The following is a 19,109-nucleotide window of genomic DNA, read 5'->3' as shown; positions in this document are numbered from 1 at the left end:
TATGCAGATAAATGGCACCAACAAACTCAACGAAATTTCTAACATACATCAGGGAAACTGACAATTTATATCGCAGAAAATATTTCAGTGCACCTGGTAAGCCGGTACTAGTAAAAACGGTGAATGATTCTATTTGATCAGATTTCCTTGGAGGACTATGCAAGCTAAGCAAAATGAGAAAACACTGGAGAAAATTGGTCAGATAGTGCCCACTCTCTCTAAAAAAAATATATAAAAGGATAGACCGTTACAATGTTTTATGTACAATCCCAAAAAAATATATTACTTCTACATAACAATGGAAGTAAGCCATAATATAAACATCAAAATAACACAAAATTATAAATTAAAAAAAAGCATTTCCGATATTCTGCTTGGTGAAGTTTTTGAAACTGTGATAAAACTTAAGTTATATCCAAGTTAAAGTACAATCAACTATGATACTAAAACTCCTGACGAATCCAGTATTTTTCTTTGACAGATTTTGAGTACATTAACTCATTCACCCCTAACATTTCATAATTAACTATTCCAGCCTTTGAATTGGAAGAGTTCAAATGTGTTTTCAGGGGTGAATGAGTTAAGATAAAGTTATATTGTATGTGGTGATTTGTAAATGCATGTAATTTTCTATTCAATGCGAAGGATGGTATAACAAGTAAGGTGTTTAAAATACCAAGGACAACCTTGTCTAAGAATTCTTATTACTAGTTTTTACCATAGACATCGTTGCTGAAAGGGTCGTTTGAGGACATCACTTCCTAAGAAATTTACTTTTGTTGACCATTGAGACGTCATTGTCTGTTGTCCTGCAACAACACTAGGACATGTAATCGTAGTATTGTTGACAGACATCGCTGTCTGTTGACCTGGTACAACACTAGGACATGTAGTCATAGTATTGTTGACAGACATCGCTGTCTGTTGTCCTGCGACAACACTAGGACATGTAGTCGTAGTATTGTTGATGGACGTCATTGTCTGTTGTACTGCAACAATACTAGGACATGTTGTCATATTATTGTTGACGGACATCGCTGTCTGTTGACCTGGTACCATATTATGACATGTAGTCGTAGTATTCTTAACGGACATACCTGTCTGTTGACCTGGGACAACACTAGGACATGTAGTCGTAGTATTGTTGACGAACCTCGCTGTCTGTTGACCTGGGACAACACTAGGACATGTAGTCATAGTATTATTGACGGACATCATTGTCTGTTGTACTGCAACAATAATAAGACATGTTGTCATATTATTGTTGACGGACATCGCTGTCTGTTGACCTGGTACAACATTATGACATGTAGTCGTAGTATTGTTAACGGACATACCTGTCTGTTGACCTGGGACAACACTAGGACATGTAGTTGTAGTATTGTTGACGGGCATCGCAGTCTGTTGACCTGGGACAACACTAGGACATGTAGTCATATTATTGCTGACGGACTTCGCTGTCTGTTGTCTGCCTTTTACTGGCGATATTGCTCTTTTTGCAGTTGGAAGCTCCTGTGAACCTCGCAGAAGAATTTGTCATCATCTTGCTGTACACCCTGGAGGACCTGTCAGAATCTCTTTCCGAGTATCGGTTCTGAAACAAAATATATAATAATCAGCACAATGTGTATATATCATTTTAGGGTTTTGAGGGGGAAATTAGTATCCAGCAACCGCATATCTGGTGATTAATGGTTGGGGACAATTTTAACCTGTAACCTAATTTCCCAATTGGATCCCACCCATGGGTGAGAATTGACCGCAGGGAAAACTCTGGTAGGACGAATGTATTTGTCTAATGATATGTCAGCCATGCATGGGTAAAGAATATGGTTATAGGGTTGGTATGTCCACCGTTTCCAAGTGATGACCCAATTTCTCACATTGGGCTCCACCCATCTGCCCCGAGGGGATGGAGTGGGAGGTCACATCCTCTGTTTATACAATGGTGGGTCCCCTTGAACTAACAATGTTATATCATATTTGGTTTTAATCATTCCATCCATATAGAAAAGGTAAAGGATTTTAAATATTTAACTCTGTAGATGAAGGGCTACCAAAATTGTTCAAATAAATGAACTTGACCAATATCAAGGTCACAGGGGTTAAATATGTTTAAAACCTTGAAACAACTTCTTCTAAATAACCGAGAGTTTGTTGTTGGTAATTAACTTGAACCCTAAGATCCTGTAATTCGGACTGTAAATGATTCAGTTCCTGAGCGACATAGCCAGGGTCATATAGGCAAAATATTGACCTTTGATAGATAGGAAACCATTTTCAAATATCTACAACAACACATGTTTTGATATAGATATTCATGTACTGTATATAGTAGACATAATACATTAACGACAGCTGATCACACATCAAAACAGAATGTGTGTGCTGATATCCTGGTGTATTCTGCCTCTCTTACTTGACGCCGTAGTATTGTTGAATCCTTCAGTATCCCACTTATTAACTCAATTACAACATATTTGGAAATTGCGATTCACTTTTTATGGCGTTACAATTTAGCGTGTGGTATTCTGCATGAGGCATGCCAAGCTTTCCCAGTTAAAACGAGAGACCAAACTGTGAAGGGTGGGAGAATCGTTTTGTCTTCAACACTGCACAGCTGCATTGCTGTTTTATATTTTGTAAAGATGAACAATTGCTAGGCATAAGCAAATGAATACAATATCGTTACCTGTCTTGCCTCGCCATTAGTAAATAAGTTCCGAGCTCAACTCTGAATAAATAAAGAACTTTAAGAAAATTTCAGTAATCACAATTCTTCATTAAGTTATTCAACATCAGTTTTGTTTCAATTACCGTACGTATACTGTTAATTCCTTTATTTTGCTTACATTGATTAATCACTGTTTAATTTCAAATTAGGCAGTATAAGTTGGTTTTTGATAGCATTGTTTTATTGGCAATAGAAGTCATTCGGTGAAGGATTTGATAGGGTCGTCGAGGTTTCTGAAATGTTCTTTTGCAAGGTGCGAACGCTCAACAAATGGCCAAAAGTGAGGCATGTCAAGGAAGACATTAGGAAGAAGAAAGTTATTTAGAAAGGAGAAAAGAGATAAGGTCCCAAATTTAGTCGCCTCTTACGATCATACAATTGGGGGCAGCAGGTATATTCTAACGCCCTACCTGCAGGGTCTGCCTTAACGGATCATTTTACAAACATATCATGAGTTTTCACATGGAAAGGGTTTTGAGAAAGTGTATACTCTAGTTCAGACAATTCAGCGGCGATTCACACAAGAAAAGTGAACAAAACCGTTTAGAGTTACAGGGTCAAGTCAACCTTTGTTTTTGTGCAGATCATCCATCTGTTAATCAATCTCGTCCTGGGAAATTTATATAATCAATCTACATCTTTCCTGGTCACATCTACAATCAATTTCTTCATCTCGCGTTAAATATATATATATATCCAATTTCTATACTTGTCCCGAATGGGGATCGAGAAAAGAATACACCTGCTGTTACCCGCGGCATGTATCGTAGGAGGCGACTAATGTTTAAACCCCCTGCAGAATTAGGGATTTGCTTTGGTGTCCTCTATTTGAGGACACAAAAAGCTACCAAAATAAATCTGCTGCGCCCATTGCAATATTAGGGATCTTTATCTTTCTTTCTACTTCTAGCTACTTTTTATTTCAAAACGCCTTGCTTGGCAACACCTCACTTTTGGCTTTAATGTTGAGCGTTCGCCCAGGTGAGGAAGGCAATGGGTTCTGTTCCCAGGCCGGTTGTTATTCCCTGCTTAACGTTCAGCATTAAGGGAAATGACAACTGGTTCACCCGTTGTCAGTATAATGTGACCGGGCCGAATGTTGTGCTTCGTGCCTTCGGCACTAGATATCACTATAATGATATAATGAGATATCACTATAAAGTCGAAGTCAGATCCGCGCTATCACAAGGAGGCAAACACACCAACATACACTGTATCCTGCATACACACACGCAAGCACACATACACTACACTAATGGAGGCACGTCCATAAATACCTTAGCTGTTTACAGGACGTTAAACAAAACTAAAAAAAACAAAGTCCCGCACAAGATATATACTTAATCTCTACGTCTCTCCTAAACGATATATGTCAGCAATCTCTATATCTACATCTTTCCAGAATAATACATATAATCGATCTCAACATCTCTCCTGAACAATAAATATAACTAATCTCTACGTCTCTTCTAAACAATATATATCACCAATATCAACATCTCTCCTGAACAATAAATATAATTAATCTCTACGTCTCTTCTAAACAATATATATCGCCCATATTTTACATTAACAATATATATAATCAATCTCTGTATTGCTCATGAGCCATTCATCAATTCAATCTGTACATCTCTCCTGAACAACATATATAATCAGGGTTTTTTTTTATCTCTCCTGAAATGTGTTTATATAATCAACCTTTACATCTCACCTGAATAATGTTTTATAAATCTCTGAATCCTTCCAAAATAATCTTTTCACAACGGAACTAGTACTCCCAATGAATAGTTATGTCTCTCTCATAAACCACAACAATAATCTTAAAAATACATTTCTTAATTCTATTATTTCCGGGATTCCTCTATAAGCGTAATTTAACTTTATGGATTTTTACAATACTTATATATCTCAAAGCTTATTTTATATGAATAACACCCGATATTCTACATTGAGGGAAAAAGGCAAATTATTAAATATCTATAATATTTATAACACGATTAAACGCCTTAATAGTAAGTGAATACTCATAAAACACTACTTCTTATCATGCTAACTATTACCAGGTTAACAAATAGCTGCTTATCATGACGTAAACCAGACATCTTGCCTTATAAGATTTCACACCTACATTGCCCTAACTTAACACGCACAAAAACGTATCATTAATACCTTAGGACACGCCTATTTATCTACACCCACATCAATAAACAGCCATACACAAACAAGCTAACGCTGACGCACAGTTTAAGCATCCAACGCTTGTGATATATTAGCAGCTTAAAATAAACGCATGTACCACTATAAAACTACCACTTTAAATGGACAACCTTGCTTTTTTTGAGAAACTTATCGCAACGATTGGTTTTAGATCCACGACTGACAAATACTATATTATACAAATTTGTCAGAATAACATAGATTTACTCAATATGAATCCGATAGCATTTTATATGGTTTTGTGTCAAACTATTCGAATCTGTTATTCATCTGATTGGCACTTTGACCACCTGGAGCAATGTCACCGCGAGTATCATTCCTGTTCAAGTGGATCAAAGATGTGCAGATGTGATCCAATGTGTTTATACTACGATGACTGTTGCTTTGATGCAGAAGTAAGGAAAGAAGCGATCAAGGCACCAAACACGGAATATCGGACAGTTCTGAACAAAACATCTTGTGAGTTAGTCACAAGAGGATGGATGACTACGAAAAGACGAGCTCTCATGGTATCGGCTTGTCCAGAATCGCCCGGTGCTCAAGCAGACGTAGGTAACAAATGTAAACAAAGTTATATCAATGATGTCCTGGACATTGTTCCCGTTACAGACATCAGGACAAATGTAACTTTTAAAAACAGACATTGTGCGAAATGCCATGGAATACAGGACTGGGTGCCGTGGCTTTTAAAAGTTCATTGCAGAACTATTTTTTATCGTTTCAGCAATTTTCCAAACTCGTTGTCTTTGCTTGAAGCAGTTATGTTGAAAATTAAGAGTGTCTATTGTAGTTACAGCTTTGAACCACCACAATATACGATAACACGTTATTGTTTCCAGCAATACGAATACAATCTCGTAAGCGTTTTGGGAAACGAAACAACATGTGACAATCGCATTTTTAAGCCAATTTCGTATTATCATGGATTAATCACAGACTACTACAGGACAATACAATGCTACATTGACAGCGGTAATCCTAACTACCCAAATGTGTCCCAGGATGTACAATGTTATGTTGCTAATACGGATTCGAATGTAAATGCGGATATTTTTACGCTGAGCAGCTTGATAGATCTGTCCTCGTTGCTACACACGCACTCCAATGTAGCACAGTGTGGCGAAAAAGAAATACACCTTTCTAACAAGGTAATGTAACAGGTAACGATGTAACAATACTATCAATTTGAAACATAACCCCTAATTATATCGACATTATTAAGTTTAAGATCTCAAAAAGTGTAGAATATACATTTTTTTAAATCCTTTGTGAAATCTGAAAACTCGACAGAACCACAAAAAAATGACATATTGCACAATAAAAGAAACTATTCTCTTTGAGTATAGTTCTAGCCGGTTATGTCATATTTACTAAAAACTTAAAACAAAGTTAGTACATAAAATAAAAAATGTAACAAAAGAATACTCACTTACCAGCAAAACAAAACTTTCAAAACAAAATTTCTTTAGAACTAGAAACGTTCTGAAATTACAGAAAATAATCTCCGGACGTAAACATTATGTATTTTATCTTCTCTATTAATATATTAGATTTCCATAAAAAGGTGTTACTAATGAAGCTTATAATTAATATCTATTGCTATCAACAGATTGGGTGCCAGCTTCTGTAATGTCCAAACAACATGGAACCATTTGGAGGCAGATGTGGTGATGTTGGACACACAACACAGGGTAAACTTTTGGATGTTTTATTCGTTAATGTGGAAATACTTTACAATAGAGAAGTGTATGCTATGTTCAATGGCGTGGTTAAAACTGTTTTAAATCAATTGAGCAAAAGTTGCATTCCTTATTTCCAATTGTTAGATTTCTCAGGTATCAAGGCCAGACCCGGTACAGATATCTTTTCTGGAAAGGAATGCTCTGTTGTAACACTACGATATCCTCTAACACTTAAATCACAAAACATTTGTAGCATAGACTATGAAAGGGCGTTGGTAGCTAATTTTGTTTAAAATTACAATGTGACATTGTACAGTGGTGTTTCATTTCATCATGTAAGTGACGTGAAAAATCTGTCTTGTAACTGTAATTTCTCTTTCAATAATCCTACGTATATAATGACTCAATATGAAAGTGGTGACCGTTTACCTTGTCCAGCGGTAAAACTTCGTTTTCAGGAAAATGATATTGTTATAAATGTTTTAAATACTACTGTTGGAGGGGATACATACTTCGATTTAAACGGAACGATTATTGATTCAACTGATGTCATATTTTCAAACGGTGATTATTTTGTATGCGTAGATACTTTCGTATCGAAATATCAAATGCCAACACGGCAGGACAGCATTCATTACAGAACTATCATCAATGCGGCATGTACTTGTGTATCAATGCTTAGTCTTTTGTCCTTTCTGATACAATATTGTGTCGTTCCGTTTATGAGGAATGGAAACTTAGATCTGATACTTGTATTGATCCTTTTCTTACTGATTGCTCAGATGTGTTTCTTAACCATGTCTGTTTTCACAATTACAAACGAGTTTTGTGAATGGCTTGGTTTGATACATCACTTTGCGTGGCTGGGTACCTTTATATTTATGTTTCTTTGTTCCTTTCGATTACATAGAGAAATTAGAAATTTAAAGACATACAGTAAATTGGAAAAAACTTTGATTACAGTAAAATATACCTGTGTTGGCTTAGCTGTTATTGTCATTATTATTTCATCTACAAAAATAATGAATGTCTACTTAGCACCGACGGAAAAATGGTATGGCGGAAGAGTTTGTTTTGTTTCGCATGCGTTTGCTTTATTGTTTTCTTTCATTATACCGATATTTTTGATTCTGTGTGGAAACATCGTCGTATTTGTCTGTATCATCTACTACATATCAACCACTTCGATATCAACTACATCGAATACAATTAAACCGAAACTGATTTTATTCATGAAGATTTCGACACTCATGGGATTTATTTGGCTCATAGGAATTGTTGCTGTATTAGTTGAATCTGAAGTACTTTTGGTACTTTCTGAAAATATAGCCGGTCTCCAAGGAATGTTTATCACATTAAGTTTTGCATGCAATCAGACTTATTGTAAAGATATGCATCGTGAAAATCGGAGTCTTTCTCAAAGAACATCTCATTCGAGTTAAGTTGACACGGTTTGTCAGTATTTTGACCTTCGGTTCCACTTGTTTCCCCTTTGTAGACAAAATGGCCTTATAGTACATTGAAACGTTTACTTTGGGTGGCTTTCTGACTCAACAAACTTAACTTGAAATAGGTGTTTCCTTACTTTATATTGCTAGTATTTGTTTTACTTCATCTAACATGATGACGTCATTGTGTATAAATGTTTTCCAAATAAAACGCATTGGACATAGTAACAGCTGTTCTTACTTTGAATATAACTTAAAATCTGGATCATTACTCCAAATCTTACCGGTACAGATACCATACACAGCGATCTGTACTCTAAATCTAACCGTGATCTGCACTCTAAATCTAACCGTGATCTGTACTCTAAATCTTACCGTGTTCTGCACTCTAAATCTAACCGTGATCTGTACTCTAAATGATACAGGGATCTGTACTCTAATTTTACCGTGATCTGTACTCTAAATCGTACCGTGATCTGTTCTCTAAATCGTAGAGAGATCTGTACTCTAAATTTTACCGGGATCTGTACTCTAAATCGTAAAGGAATCTGTACTCTAAATCTAACCGTGATCTGTACTCTAAATCTTACCGTGTTCTGTACTCTAAATCGTAAAGGAATCTGTACTCTAAATCTTACCGTGTTCTGTACTCTAAATCGTAAAGGAATCTGTACTCTAAATCTTACCGTGTTCTGCACTCTAAATCTAACCGTGATCTGTACTCTAAATCTTACCGTGTTCTGCACTCTAAATCTAACCGTGATCTGTACTCTAAATCTAACCGTGATCTGTACTCTAAATTTACCGTGATCTGTACTCTAAATGATACAGGGATCTGTACTCTAATTTTACCGTGATCTGTACTCTAAATCGTAGAGGGATCTGTACTCTAATTTTACCGTGATCTGTACTCTAAATCGTACCGTCATCTGTTCTCTAAATTGTAGAGGGATCTGTACTCTAAATCTTACAGGTATCTGTACTCTAAATCGTAAAGGAATCTGTACTCTAAATCTAACCGTGATCTGTTCGCTAAATTGTAGAGGAATCTGTACTCTAAATCTTACAGGAATCTGTACACTAAAACTTACCGTGATCTGCACTCTAAATCTAACCGTGATCTGTACTCTAAATCGTAAAGGAATCTGAACTCTAAATCTTACCGTGATCTGTACTCTAAATCTTACCGTGATCTATACTCTAAATCTTACCGTGATATGTACTCTAAATCTTACAGTGATCTGTACTCTAAATCTTACCGTGATCTGTACTCTAAATCTTACCGTGATCTATACTCTAAATCTTCCCGTGATATGTACTCTAAATCTTACAGGGATCTGTACACTGAAACTTACCGTGATCTGCCGTCAAAATCTAACCGTGATCTGTACTCTAAATCTTACTGTGATCTGTACTCTACATCGTAAAGGAATCTGTACTCTAAATCTAACCGTGATCTGTACTCTAAATCTTACTGTGAGCTGTACTCTAAATCGTAAAGGAATATGTACTCTAAATCTTACCGTGATATGTTCTCTAAATCTTACATGGATCTGTTTTCTTAATCTTTCAGGGATCTATACTCTCAATCCTACCGTGAGATGTACTCTAAATCTTACAGGGATCTGTACTCTTAATCTTACAGGGATCTATACTCTCAATCCTACCGTGATATGTACTCTAAATCTTACAGTGATCTGTACTCTAAATCTTACTGTGATCTGTACTCTACATCGTAAAGGAATCTGTACTCTAAATCTTACAGTGATCTGTACTCTAAATCTTACTGTGAGCTGTACTCTAAATCGTAAAGGAATCTGTACTCTAAATCTAACCGTGATCTGTACTCTAAATCTTACTGTGAGCTGTACTCTAAATCGTAAAGGAATCTGTACTCTAAATCTTACCGTGATCTGTACTCTCAATCCTACCGTGATCTGTACTCTAAATCTTACAGGGATCTGTACTCTTAATCTTACAGGGATCTGTTATCTAAATCCTACCGTGTTCTGTACTCTAATTCTTACAGGGATCTTTGTACGATTTTGTTGTACTGATATTTGTACCCTTTCTTCATTTTACAGGGATTTATATTTTTTTGGGATCTTTACACGGTCTTTACTTTATTGATATCTATACACAATCATAACATTACTAAGACCTATACAGATCCTGAACATAACTAGAATATATACAGACCTATACCGTTACAAGCAAATATACAGATACATAACATTACCGGGGTGTATACAGATCAATTCGGCATTGGTGTGGCAGTGTATTTTTAATCATTTGATCTCAAACTAATTCATAATCACTATAACTATTGAATGATAACTTGAATATATTTCCCCGTTTGCTGTTTTCCTAAAACTAAATCTGCGGATGACTGTTAGTTTGTTCGGCCTGATTTCTTGACTCAATGATATGAATATATGGCGCAGTTAATGTTTACCTGACCTGGCTTTCTCTATCGACTTAATGTGTTGTCTTTAGGGATGAGCTTTCTTACTTCATACTTTAAAGGATGAATTCATACTTATTGTTGTGGTCTACTTTCTCTAATTAATACCACATGGTAATATAACCTTAATATTAAAGTCGACTTTTTTTTCTCGTCAAAAAACAACAGATTTTGTAAGGTTTTGCAACAGGTGTTGATGAAGTAGTTATTACTACATTTGTTGATACAGTTGTCAGTAGTATCCTCTCGACTGTTGTCAATGTAGGTGTCACGTTAGAGAAAGACATTTTGTTGTTTCTGTCACTCCTGTACATAGATCCAACTGTTTAAGTAGATTTATTGTAAATACCAGATTTATGTTTGTATCATGTTGATCACCTATACTATTTATCAGGTTCACAGTTGTAACATGATGATCGCCTTTACCAATTCCCATTTTTATGATTGTAACATGATGATCTCCTATACCAATTCCCATTGTTATGATTGTAACATGATGATCGCCTATACTAATTCCTATTTTTAGCTCACCTGGTCAGAAGGACCATAGTGAGCTTATGCAGTGGCGCAGCGTCCGTCGTCCGTCGTCGTCCGTCGTCGTCGTCCTTCGTCCGTCGTCAACTTTTTCTTTAAAACCTATCACCTCCTAAACGCCAAAGAGGATTTCGACCAAATAGAGTCTGCAGCATCACTAGGGGAGGGCAATCATTTCTTCAGTAAATGAGGTTGGTTCGACCCCTGGGGTCAGTGGGGCGGGGCCCTTAAGGGGAACTTAGCTAATTTTGCTTTAAAACGCATCTCCTCCTAAACGCCAGAGAAGATTTCAACCAAATTTTGCTCTGAAACTTCATTGGGGGAGGGAAATCATTTCTTAAATCAATGAGACGGGTTCGACCCGGGGGGCTAGGAAGACCGGGCCCCAAAGAGGAATATTAACTAATATTTTGCTTTAAGACGCTAATATCCCCTAATTGCCTGAGTGGATTGTACAAAATTTGGCCGAAAAAACACTATTGAGGAAGAACAAACATTTCTTAATCGAATGAGGTTGATTTGAGCCCTGCGGTCCTAAGAAATGGTACAGCTAGATTTTCATAATCTAGGGTGTAGTTTTCATAATTGTTAAAAATTGGCTTCTAGGTTCCTAAAAGCTTATAGTTGAATGAAAATTAAAGTATTGTCTAATTACACCCTGTAATATCACATATTACTTATTTCAAAATCTGTTAACACTGCAACTCAATGGAGGCCCTTGATTAGTTGAAAGCCCGATAATGTGGTCCCAGTTGGGTTAGAACATAGATCTTGTCTGGTGTTGAGGAAATTTCATATAAAGATGTACTAATGCATTCAGTGGTAATGACTTAAATATAAAACCAGGTGAGCGATACAGGTTAAATGGACCTCTTGTTATGATTGTAACATGATCATCGCCTATACTAATTCCCATTTTTATGATTGTAACATGATCATCGCCTATACTTAATCTCATTTTTATGATTGTAACATGATGATCGCCTATACTAATTCCCATTTTTATGATTGCAACATGATGATCTCGTGTAATAATACTAAATTTGATGTTTGCAACACGATGACCCCCCAATCTATTTCTCATTGTTATGTTTGTTACACAATGGTCCTCTATACTAATTCTCAGCTTTATGTTTACAAAATGATAACACCCGATACTGTTTCTAAGATACAAGTTGTGTATGCGTACATGCGTATATGTGTGTTGGAGACAAGGTATGTTCGTGTTATTGCCTAATTGAGATAGCGTAGATCTGATGCCGACTTTATAGTGCTATATCACTGAAATACCCTGCCGCAAGAACCAAACACAGCATTCCGTTCGGTCACATTATACTGAAAACGGGTGAACTAGTTGTTGCCATCAAAAAGGCATTCTTATTGGTTTATCCAAATACATGACATTTAACTGATATTTGTCAAAACTTGATAAATGTCGGCAAAGATTTTGACATATAAGACAAACATTTTTAGGCCAAAGTAATGATGATAAAACTTTAAAGATAATATTTGTAAGAAAGAAATTTGTAGGAAAAAAATTGATAGGGTAAAGATTTGACGGTAAATGATTTTTAGTACCACGAGTTGCTTTCGAACGGTTGTAGGTTTGTAGGATAAAGCTTAATTAGATATAAACTTCAATGAAGAGGATATGAAGGATTAAGTGTTTCGGTATACAGATCGTTGGATACAGACTTGAATGATACACTTATAAAGACGAAAATAATATGAAATCTTGTACAAGTACCTGTAAAAGCAGAGGTTTAAATGTGCATTGTAATCCACTATGCGAGTATAACATATCTATTTGAAAAAATGTTTAACGTTCGACTATGAAAGCAAAAGAGTGTCGTGATTTGACTCGATATTTCCTAATGATGTCATACGTTGATCTTGGTATTTGGCATTGTTGTCGGGGCGCTTCTGATAACGTGAACCATGTGTCTGCGTCAACCGCTCAAATGATCACGATCGTTTATTGGTGCCAGTTTTATTTGAATGGTGTTGTTCTGTCTTTTACTGACGATACATGACCAGCACATAATAAAAAAAAAAGATAAAATAAAGCTCTGTCTGAAAGATTTAATTGATTGACCGGGAATGATTTTTTATAAGTCGTGCCGGTATCATTTTATGCATCCATTTTTTACATGAAGCTCTAGGGTCTTTTATGAAATATAGATATATCCGATTTACATTTATCCCGTCATAAATATTGAAAAAAAAACGTTCGATTTCTTACCTTTCCCTAATTGTAATTAAAGTGTGTATGTTTTCTATATGTTTACCTTCTTTTTTATATGTATCTTAAATTGCATTTTATTGTTTATTCATTTTTAATTCATAACTATTACAGGAAGACAATGTCTTCTAATCAGATTATGTCTAGCAGTGTAATCGATTTATAACATTTGTGATAGTATAAAGACTTTTACATTCAGACGTATGAGAGAGTATCTAGATTAAATTCTGCTTTTCTATAAACCAACCAACAACTAACTAATGATCAGTAGTGAACAGATTTTTTATTTTTATTTTTTATAAAGCGCGGCACTTACCGTAAACGCAAACTGTATTTCTTGGTATTGTTATGTAAAACAGTATATTTTTTTTGCTATTTCTTTTAGCGCCTCCAATGTTTCTGTAAGCGATTCATGTGTCTGTTTTGGTGTCTTCTGTGTTTGATCTGATAGTTCCGTAGTTAGTTTATGCTTTGGTTCTTCCTTAGTTTGTTTTGATGTATCTTGGGTTTCGTTTTTGTAGTTCTGCAGTTTTTTTTTTTTTTTTGTAGTTCCCCAGTTTGTTGGGTTCGTTTTTGTAGTTCCCCATTTTGTTGGGTTCGTTTTTGTAGTTCCCAAATGTGTTGGGTTTGGTTTTGTAGTTCCCCAGTTTGTTGGGTTGTTTTTGTAGTTCCCCAATTTGGTTGTTTCGTTTTTGTAGTTCCCCAGTTTGTTGGGTTCGTTTTTGTAGTTCCCAAGTTTGTTGGGTTTGTTTTTGTGTTTTTTTTTTTTTTTTTGTTCCCCAGTTTGTTGGGTGCGTTTTTGTATTTCCCCAGTTTGTTGGGTTGGTTTTGTAGTTCCCCACTTTGTTGAGTTGTTTTTGTAGTTCCCCAGTGGGTTGGGTTTGGTTTTGTAGTTCCCCACTTTGTTGGGTTGTTTTTGTAGTTCCCCAATTTTGTTGTTTCGTTTTTGAAGTTCCCCATTATGTTGGGTTCGTTTTTTGTAGTTCCCCAGTGTGTTGGGTTCGGTTTTGTAGTTCCCCAGTTTGTTGGGTTCGTTTTTGTAGTTCCCAAGTTTGTTGGGTTTGTTTTTGTGTTTTGTCAGTTTGACATGGCATCTCTTCGGTTCTTGCTGTTTTCTTTACTTCTCGGGTTTGAGTCCTGGTCATGTCCTTTTGTCAAAGCTGTAGTACACATTTTTATCGCACCAGAAAATGTGTTTTTACACTGATTTTTAAATATTTGAACTGTATATTAAGTAATCGAATGACCTGTTCAATCATAGATATAATTGGTATTGTGTTCAGATGTCTGACTCTTTAGTCGTGCTACGATTAAAAGACGAGATGGGTTGCCATAATTTTCGACATTGTTCTGCACGTGGTGTTTAATTTTGTACTATGTACATTGTATTACATGATGCACGGTAAACTACACTGTTGAGTGACGCCTCGTTATGAAAACAAAAATAGTTAATTAAAGTGAGCCTGTCCTTTGCAATATCAGAAATAAAAAGCAACTGATGAAGAAAAACTTATCAATTGTCGAGCATCCTTTTTTTAAATAACAAACTGTGATACCCATAATTATCTGTTTGAAAACATTGAACCTTATATTATAAACAATGACTTAGTGACTCATGATATTCGACATCAAAGTATATTTCAAGCACCAATTTTCAGAACTAGTATATTTTTTAACAGTTTCTTTCCTAGTATGATGTCTTGGTGGAATAGACCCGATTGTAATTATTATAATTTGAGGTCGGTATGTGAACTTACAAAGCGACTCGTCCATCATGCCATTCTTCCTATTGCTGAGGATACATGTACGTGTATAAATGCTTTTAAATATGGAGGGACTAGATCTTTTAACGTAATTTTATATCAACTTTGAAACCATGCAAGTCAAATAAATTCTGATCTTTTTAGAGACCACCTTACTAATAGCCCATCCTGTATATGTGGCAACCATGACGAAGATGTGGATCACTTCTTACTATACTGCCATAGGTATATTATTAGTTATATAGTCAGTTACNTGACTGTTTAGTCGCTTCTTGTCTATTTCTTCCGTTGTCGTCTGCCCAAATCTCTCCATGTTGTTGTTGTGCTGTTGTCTCTCAATGTCACCGAAACGCTTAGATAAGGGGACGGCACCCACGCTAAAACAAAAGACGGTCGCTTGCGACAGCGTCTTACTAATTTTGCCTGGCGTAGGGGAAGCAACTCCTATCATTTTACGATACAATGTAGCGAATGGGAATTACGGTGAGCATTGTATCATTTTCAGAATATTCAGGTACCCGGTATCTGTTGTTTTAGTTTTGAAGCGGTGAGCAGTGGGCGGCCATATTGCCCTATAATGGAATCCTACTGACCCTATATAGAAAATTAGAGGGTCACCACGTGACAGCTCTAAACCAATGGATTTTGGACATTTTTGTCCGAGGTGCGATAAAATCCAATGACAACACCTATTAGATTCTCTGTCTCATTTGCAGCTTGACATTCAACTTAACCTGCATTTAAATCTCGACTTAAACCTGATTGAACATTCAGTAAATAATATCAATATACTAACTAGGGGAAGTAACCACCTTAGTCATGATCTTAATTCTGATATTTGTGTGCGTGTCCAGAAATATATTGAGTCTACTTACAGACTTTGTTAACTGTTAATTCTACTCCCAATGTGTATGTATACATGTCTATATGAATCCACTTTCAACACGGCTCCTGCTCTGGATTATCAATGACTGGGTAAGCACACAGGGGTGGTGTGTATGGGCTTTTTATTGCTGTCCAGTTATAATTGTTATCTGGAGTAGGAGTGGTGATGGAGGACTAGTTGGTGTTACAAATTATTCAACTAATAATATTTAATATTTACCCTATTGAATGGAGGTTCCAGTATTAATATATGTTGTAAAATTTATAAAATTTGATTATTTACAAATGCAGTTGACACACATGGCTTTCCACTTTGAAACATATTTTTTATATATATACTGGTTACTATGTAAAGAACAAATAACAAAACAAAAACTACTGTATTTGTTTTACCTAAGTAATTTTTAATTGTGCTTAGTTCAGAGATAGATAGAGACCATTAGGCATTAGCACACTAATAGGCTCTCAGAATAAAAAAAACAAAAACAAAAAACATATAGGATCTTGCACGAGTGCTAGATGTCATGATAAATTGATCCAGTGCTTAAATGTCTGTATGCATGTAGTTATGAGTACCTATTCCCCCGGCATGGCTCCTGCTCTGGATCTTCCATGACTGGGTAAGCACACAGTGATTGTACTAGGGACATTTAGTGCTGCCCAGTTATAATTGATATCCGGTTAATATAATATTAAAATTTAACTTATACTGAAAATATTGGCTATTTGTTCTGTTATAAAGTAATTAAAATGCTGTTTCTTGTATATGTGTTAAATGTTGATATTTTCCTTTCATCGTAAGCATATGCATGTTGACCTGGATTATACATATGTGTGTATATGTTTTTATATATATATGTGTGTGTGTACATATCATAACTATTAGTGTGTATTTTTAGTAGCCATCTATTTGAACTATAAATATTTATCAAAAAAGTACTATTTAATGTTCCAAGCCAGTGCTAATATGTTAATGTCTAAATCATATTTCTGTTATTGTTTGAAATGTATGTAACCAGAGAGAGAGGGCTTGTATAGGCATAGCATGTTGCCCAAATCCCATTGAATCACTTGATTTAATAAAATATTTTGAAATAAAAAATAAAAAAAATACTTCTTGGGTGAAATATGTCCAGTAGTACCACCTGGTAGTTGACTCTTTATAATTTCGGTACATGATGACAATGTATTTCCATAAAAAGAAAAAAAGAAAAATGACAGTATCAACAAACAAGAACATAATTACAGCTCGATTAACAAATCAACAGACGCCAAAGTTAAACAATAGAGATATGGAGCTTTACCAAACATTTGGAGATGAATGCCCAATCTCTGGGTGGTAGGGGATCCCTGCTACAGACGTTGTGTGGAATGGTAAACATAACAAACAGACAGACAGATGACTGCACCTTAAACATCGGTAACACATACATACTGCTAAATATAAATTACACTGTATCAACGGCAGTCTTCGGGGACTAAGAAATCCACCTGCACAATCTACCAATGAAAAAAGGAAATGAAATCATATTGACGTGAGTCAAGTCATTTTTGAAAGAGTTTAGTACAGTAAAGCTGAGTGTAAGATTGAAGAAAATAGATAATCTATAAACGATGTTGCTCCCCATGCACAGATGCTCTTATTTAATATGTTTCGTACTACAGAATCATTACAAAGCAATATTCTTAACTTGATTAAGAACGACCTGGTTACAATTCATTTATAACCTAGCTGTAAATAATGTATATAGCTGTGAATACTGTTTTTCATGTCGCTTTTTCAGTTTTGGGATGTTATAAATATTATGCGCGTTAAGCCTTACACATTAATTAATGTTTGTTGACATTTACATTGCAAAACCAAACGAATACACAATTAAGAATGCTATTCCATCAACTATTGGACGAAACTGATTCCAGGTAAGTATCAGAATTATTTAGAGTTTGGTTGTATTCGATTTATATATGGTAACTACATTTAATTACACTTGTTACAACCATAAACTTATATTAAACATCACACTATCTGTCGAACGGCTTATATTTGTTGATGTACTGGTGCACTCATAGTAAAAATGTGTTTTTATCCATTTATCACCGGAATAAGAAGTTGAGAATGAACATAACCCAAAAAAACGGTTGCAAAAACCAGTCCTGTATTTTTTTGTCATTTAATAAAAAGGTTTTACCGTATCTCTGTGTTAATTGAATCCGGAGTTTATGAGACTTTACATCTCACAGTTCAGTTATTACACAATAATCTGGTTGTTCGGGAAAGATTTGTGCTGTTGACAAATTATTTTTGTATCCAATGTTTCCTACTGAAGATGCTTCATTTTACGCTCTCAGATGTGCATTTCTTTCGATTGATTGTACATTGTATTTGGATGTTTTTAAATAGATCCGATATTTTCAATGCATAAAATATCCAAAAGCAATGTTATAATGTAACCTTTAACACCTAGCATAATGTCATATATGATCACTGTTAAAATACTACAAAAATATATACAAAACATTTCTAACATCATTGAAAAAAATATTAGTTCAACAGAAAACTATTATTCAACAAGTTTTCCCAATTAATATTAATAACTTTTATTGATCCGGATGGAAGCCAGCGGTCTAAATGATGGCGGACACCGGAGAACCCGAAGTCGAAGACAAACCACGTAAGGGGATTGAATCTGTTAATTTATTTAAAAACAATCGTTCATTTTCCCCCTAAAATAACCTTCTTGTGACTATTTGTATGTTATACACTCTTAATCATCAGGATGCATATTATAAGTTGATTTCAGCCTAGTAACTGAAGAAAACCACCTTCACATTCAATAAAACTTGTTGAACGAAAATAAAGTAGAAATTGAGATTAAAATATACGCCTTGTCATGTGCATTTCCCAACTTTTATGAATTTTGTTTTTCTTAACATGTTAAATTGGTGCTTTATGTTGACAATAAAGATATACATTTTTGGGCAATATTATTGTTTGTGATCTCTTTATTTGTATGAAACCATACACAGACAATTATAAAGCATGTAACGCTATTTTCTATGTCTCATATTCCATCCAGTATACACAAAACAACTTTGGAGAATTTGTATCAGCGTTTTCGGGACCTAAAGGTTCATAA

At 35.3% G+C, this 19,109-nt stretch overlaps 1 protein-coding gene across 1 annotated transcript in view; it reads right to left on the bottom strand.

Moving 5' to 3' along the window:
• Window positions 1-1,438: 1,438 nt before the first annotated feature.
• Window positions 1,439-19,109, bottom strand: part of LOC110456806 (transmembrane protease serine 9-like) — a 25,514-nt gene continuing 7,843 nt past the window's right edge. The window contains exon 7 of the mRNA XM_021507769.1: window positions 1,439-1,594. Coding sequence (XP_021363444.1) covers window positions 1,439-1,594 — 156 coding nt within the window. The remainder of the gene's footprint in view (window positions 1,595-19,109) is intronic.

This window comes from Mizuhopecten yessoensis, unplaced genomic scaffold (assembly GCF_002113885.1).
Source record: "Mizuhopecten yessoensis strain PY_sf001 unplaced genomic scaffold, ASM211388v2 scaffold8849, whole genome shotgun sequence".
Lineage (NCBI taxonomy): Eukaryota > Metazoa > Mollusca > Bivalvia > Pectinida > Pectinidae > Mizuhopecten > Mizuhopecten yessoensis.
Note: the sequence above shows the minus strand (reverse complement) of the source record. Positions and strands in the feature narration are given on the sequence as shown.